Source organism: Podarcis gaigeae (genome assembly GCF_964106915.1).
Source record: "Podarcis gaigeae genome assembly, chromosome: 9".
NCBI classification, from domain to species: domain Eukaryota; kingdom Metazoa; phylum Chordata; class Lepidosauria; order Squamata; family Lacertidae; genus Podarcis; species Podarcis gaigeae.
The window spans coordinates 3916393-3922392 of NC_139685.1; the positions used below are offsets into that span (position 1 = coordinate 3916393).

The 6000-nt window shown below is 46.3% G+C and overlaps 1 protein-coding gene across 2 annotated transcripts in view; it reads right to left on the reverse strand.

Moving 5' to 3' along the window:
- Positions 1 to 5445, reverse strand: part of RAB28 (RAB28, member RAS oncogene family) — a 62706-nt gene extending 57261 nt beyond the window's left edge. For both annotated transcript variants that reach the window (XM_083698471.1, XM_083698470.1), the window contains exon 1: positions 4980 to 5445. In XM_083698471.1, coding sequence (XP_083554597.1) covers positions 4980 to 5054 — 75 coding nt within the window. In that variant the 5' untranslated portion in view covers positions 5055 to 5445. The remainder of the gene's footprint in view (positions 1 to 4979) is intronic.
- Positions 5446 to 6000: the final 555 nt, after the last annotated feature.

Genomic DNA, 6000 nt, shown 5'->3' on the forward strand with positions numbered 1-6000 from the left:
GTGAGGATGAAATGGGGGGAAACTATGTACCCCTCCTTGAGCTCCTTGGAAGATAAAGCTGTTCTATAAATTTAATAAATAAATAAAATAGAAAACCTAGAAAGTTTTGATGTCTTTTTTTCTAGCAATCTAAAACCCGTAATCATCATGTGACAGCCCAATCCTATTTTTGAAATGACCCTATTTTTAAATAGTAATAATAACAATAATAATAATTCCCACTGTGTTCAGTGGAGTGTTCTTCTTCCAAACAGAGGAGCCCTGAGCTGCAAATGACAAAAGTGAACACAGTGGTACCTCGGGTTAAGAACTTAATTCGTTCTGGAGGTCCGTTCTTAACCTGAAACTGTTCTTAACCTGAAGTACCACTTTAGCTAATGGGGCCTCACACTGCCGCTGCACTTCTGCCGCACAATTTCTGTTCTCATCCTGAAGCAAAGTTCTTAACCCAAGGTACTATTTCTAGGTTAGCAGAGACTGTAACCTAAAGTGTCTGTAACCCGAGATACCACTGTACTCTCGCAGGAAGGGCTGGTTTTATTTTGATGAGGCCCTAAGCTACCAAAGGTAATGGGGCCCTTTATATGCCCAGCTGTCTTTTGTAAACAACAAATTGTTGCTGTTTTTTGTGTCGAATATATGCTATATGGTAATTTATGGACCTAATAGGTATCTAAAGCCATTTGCACATAACAAAATATGTATTTTATCAAAGTAATTGTTGAACTGCAATACAATTAAGAAGTATATTAATAGTGAAACACTGTTGCTGTATGTAGGTTTTATTTGTTTATCTTATATTTTGAAAATGTACATCCAGGTTTTTTTCCTTTAAATTTTTTGGGGGCCCCAAGAGAGTGAGGCCCTAAGCTATAGCTTGTTTAGCATATACGTAAATCCAGCACTGCTCACAGGGATATATATATATATATATATATATATGCTTTCGTAGATTTTCACGGGTACAGGAATGCAGGTTTTGGTGTCCTCGGGTGTCTTCCCGTGTAAAAGTTGGGGTGTCTAGGCGACGTTTCGACGAGGTCTCACTCGTCATCTTCAGGCTGGTGCTTTCGGCTTCTTGTTACTGGAACAGAGCGGGATCTCAATGTTTGAGTTCCTATAAATACTGTAGAGGGGGTGTGGTGTCTAGCCTCCAATGTTCTGGGCAGAGAGGAAGTTCCCAGGCTAGTGTGCCTTTTCTTCTTTTGTTCCTTAATTACTTGAGAGATACCTTGAGTGATTTCTTGAGTGATATCCTGAGTACCACTTAGGTGGGTCATTAGGTGTGGATTAGTTGCTAAAGTCTTTGTGTCTTGACCTCTTGAACTTTGTGAAGAGTTTTCCTGAGAAGATGGCTGTATTGCACTTAGTTGTGCTTTGGCTTGGCTTCGTGTGTAGGGGCGAGCTGTGGTTTTGTGGCTTGTGTCAGCCAGATCTGTGTAGGGATTGCAGGGGGGTGCAGCATCCGGAGGTGCCACCATGGATTGGCTACTGGATGGTGTCAGTAATTCATCTGTGGAGAGGGTCTGGGTTTGGGTCTGGTGTGGTTGATTGGTGTTGGCGTTCTGTGTGCCTCTGGATCTGGTGTCAGTTTTTGTGGGGAGGGCTAATTTCCAGATGTCTGGCAAGCGGGATGTGTCGTCACGCTTGTTCATGTTGTGAGGGTGTTTCTCTATCTCGATGGCTTCCATGATTATTCTCTTGTGGTGATGTTCCGTGTTAAAGAGCAATTTGGAATCTGCAAAATTAATTTCGTGTCCTGTTTCTTTCATGTGTTGGAAAAGAGAGGAAGTTTTTTCTTCTTTTTTGACGGCATTCTTGTGTTCTGCGATACGTGCATTTATTCGTCTGTTTGTTTGTCCAATGTACGTGGCTGGGCAGACTTTGCAGGGTATTTCATAGATCCCTTGGTTTTCCAACTGGATTTTATCCTTGGGGTTTCTGAGGATATTGGCTATTTTTTGGTTGGTGCAAAAGGCTGTTTTGATATTGTGTTTATGGAGGATTTTGCTAATTTTATCTGTAGTGCCCTTGATATAAGGAAGGAGGGCCATGCCATTGTTTTCTTCTGTGTCTTGGTTTTTGGGGGGTGTTTCCTTTTGGATTAGCTTCGTAATCCTGTTTTGCTGGTATCCATTGGCAATTAACACATTTGAGAGATTCTGTAACTCAGTTGTCAAGTGGTCTTTGTCAGCCAGGCGTTTGGTTCTGGAGATGAGAGTCTTGGCTACGGAGTTTATTTGTGCAGGGTGGTGGTGTGATTGTGCATGTAAGTAGCGGTTGGTGTGTGTTTTTTTCTGGTAGATAGTGTGTCCTAGGGAGCCATCAGGTTTTTTGTAGATTAGGACGTCAAGGAAGGGAAGTTGGTTGTTGGCTTCTATTGGCACAATCACACCACCACCCTGCACAAATAAACTCCGTAGCCAAGACTCTCATCTCCAGAACCAAACGCCTGGCTGACAAAGACCACTTGACAACTGAGTTACAGAATCTCTCAAATGTGTTAATTGCCAATGGATACCAGCAAAACAGGATTACGAAGCTAATCCAAAAGGAAACACCCCCCAAAAACCAAGACACAGAAGAAAACAATGGCATGGCCCTCCTTCCTTATATCAAGGGCACTACAGATAAAATTAGCAAAATCCTCCATAAACACAATATCAAAACAGCCTTTTGCACCAACCAAAAAATAGCCAATATCCTCAGAAACCCCAAGGATAAAATCCAGTTGGAAAACCAAGGGATCTATGAAATACCCTGCAAAGTCTGCCCAGCCACGTACATTGGACAAACAAACAGACGAATAAATGCACGTATCGCAGAACACAAGAATGCCGTCAAAAAAGAAGAAAAAACTTCCTCTCTTTTCCAACACATGAAAGAAACAGGACACGAAATTAATTTTGCAGATTCCAAATTGCTCTTTAACACGGAACATCACCACAAGAGAATAATCATGGAAGCCATCGAGATAGAGAAACACCCTCACAACATGAACAAGCGTGACGACACATCCCGCTTGCCAGACATCTGGAAATTAGCCCTCCCCACAAAAACTGACACCAGATCCAGAGGCACACAGAACGCCAACACCAATCAACCACACCAGACCCAAACCCAGACCCTCTCCACAGATGAATTACTGACACCATCCAGTAGCCAATCCATGGTGGCACCTCCGGATGCTGCACCCCCCTGCAATCCCTACACAGATCTGGCTGACACAAGCCACAAAACCACAGCTCGCCCCTACACACGAAGCCAAGCCAAAGCACAACTAAGTGCAATACAGCCATCTTCTCAGGAAAACTCTTCACAAAGTTCAAGAGGTCAAGACACAAAGACTTTAGCAACTAATCCACACCTAATGACCCACCTAAGTGGTACTCAGGATATCACTCAAGAAATCACTCAAGGTATCTCTCAAGTAATTAAGGAACAAAAGAAGAAAAGGCACACTAGCCTGGGAACTTCCTCTCTGCCCAGAACATTGGAGGCTAGACACCACACCCCCTCTACAGTATTTATAGGAACTCAAACATTGAGATCCCGCTCTGTTCCAGTAACAAGAAGCCGAAAGCACCAGCCTGAAGATGACGAGTGAGACCTCGTCGAAACGTCGCCTAGACACCCCAACTTTTACACGGGAAGACACCCGAGGACACCAAAACCTGCATATATATATATATATATATATATTGCAAGGAGGCGCTTCTTTAGTCACTTGAGCTCCCCCCTGCTTTAAGGAGCCCTGGCAGGTATCAGATCTGCCCCTATCATGGAGAGGATCCTTGTGTGGGGAGGGGTGTTCTTATTTATTTACTTTATTCTTTACACAGGCAAGATTAAGTGTTCTCCTGTTAGCATTTTGGATGGGCCGACATAAATGAATTCCTAAGAAAGATATTGAGTCTGTGGTTGCAACTTGGTGTCAATAGAAAATACAACTCATGTGCTCCCGGAATGCCTTTTCTATAATGATCTTAGAAACAATTATACTATTCACCCGCTGTTAAGAGTACAGAAGAGAAGGATATCACTTGCAAAGACCTGTTTGTTTGTTTTTGCTGTCTGATCCAGAGAAGTACATATCTTTCAGAACATCCCAATTCTTTGTTAAGGTTCTACAGATCCGTGCTACAAAACTTAAGGAAGGTATGGGAATTTTTTAAAAGGTTAAGGAGTAGAAATGCAAGTCACTATTATTGTTATAATTACCATCGCTTTAATGTGCATATTGGCTGTTTGCTAAAACAAAACTATTTGCTTTCTTAATTACATGGGGGGCGGTAGCATCACTCCCCCCCCCCCAACACAGACGATGTAACTAAATAAATAAGAAAACACCTCTTGGTGCTTTAAAGCAGTGTTTTTCAACCACTGTTCAGTGGCACACTAGTGTGCCGCGAGATGTTGCCTGGTGTGCCGTGGGAAAAATTGAAAATTCAAAAGATTTAAAAATAAAGTATTTTATAATTTTTCATATTTCTGTTTACTTACTATTTCATAATAAAGTAATTATAAAATACTTTCTTTGTGTTTATTTGATTCCTATTCAAGAAAATTACTTTAGATATAGTCAATATAGGCACAGAGTTAAATTTTTTAACATTTTCTAATGCTGGTGTGCCTCGTGATTTTTTTCATGAAACAAGTGTGCCTTTGCCCCCAAAAGGTTGAAAAACACTGCTTTAAAGCATTTCAGGAGCCCCCCCCCCCCCGCCCCTTGTGCGTTTGGTCCCTGTCGTCTCTCTACAACCACCCTGCGAGGTAGGCCGGCGTTATGAAAGGGCGAGGGCGAAGGGCGGCCCGGAGAGGGGCTGGCAAGGATCCCTCGCGAGACCACAGACCCACAAGCCCGGCTCCGGCCTCGGGGGGGGGGGGTCTCACGGGGCGGGAGGCGCTTGGGGAGCGCGGTCCTCCCGCCCGCAATGACGGGCGACGGCGAGTCTCGCTCCCTCGGGGGCCTGACTGACCTTGCCGGAGGTGCCGTCGCCCAGCACCACGAACTTGAGCTGCCGCTCAGGGCACTCCTCCTCCGAGTCCGACATGACAGGGCGCCTTCAGTCGCTGAGGGGCCAAGCCGCCGCCGCCGCCATCTTCGGCCCCCTCAGCGCTTTCCGTTAACGCCGACGCTGGGCGAGACCACCTGGCAGGAGAAGAGGGGGGGAGCCGGCGACGGACACGGCCGCGGAGAGGCCACCGCGCGGGAGAAGAGGCAGAAACGGGAGTTAAGCGGCGCCGAGGGACGCAGAGAAGAGGGAACCGCGAGGAGCCGCCGCCGCCGCCGCCGCCGCCTGAGAGCACGGACTGGAGAGCCTCCCCCCCCCTCTAAAGGAATGGTTCGATCCGGAGCCCTGGACTGGGCAGCCGCGGCGTCTGGGGCTTCGGAACAAGGCCGGCGCGGTAACTAAGGGCCCGCGGAGGGTGAAAGGTGACAGGAGGGCGGGGGAAGAGGAAGGCGGAGCCCCGTTACCTGAGGGAGTGGGCGGGGCGCCGGAAGCGTCCGCCAATGGCAGAGGAGCACGAGGGAGGGAGATTTGGGCATGCGCGTTGCTTTGCCTGCAATTTCCAAAATTGGAAAACCATGGTTTGACGCACACAGGCGGCTTATAAAAACCATGGTTTGACACCCTCCTGCTTATAAAGTTATGCATGACATGGAGAAAGTGGGCAGAGAAAATATTTTCTCTCATTCTCATGACACGAGAATGGAAGCTGGAAGATTCAGGACAAGGCGAAAGAAAGCACTTCACGCGGTTAGCCTGTGGAACTCACTCCCACAGGAGGCAGTAACAGCTGCCAACCTGGACGACTTTGAAAGAGGGTTGGACAAATCCATGAAGGAGATGGCAATGGAAGACTGTGCTCTGCTGCTACAGTTGGGAGGCAGCAATGCTTGCAAATGCCAGTTGCTGGGAACCGTGGAAAGTGCTCTTGTGCTCAAGTTCTGCTCCCTGGTTTCCCTTAAGGACCACTCTGAGAACAGGGTGTGGG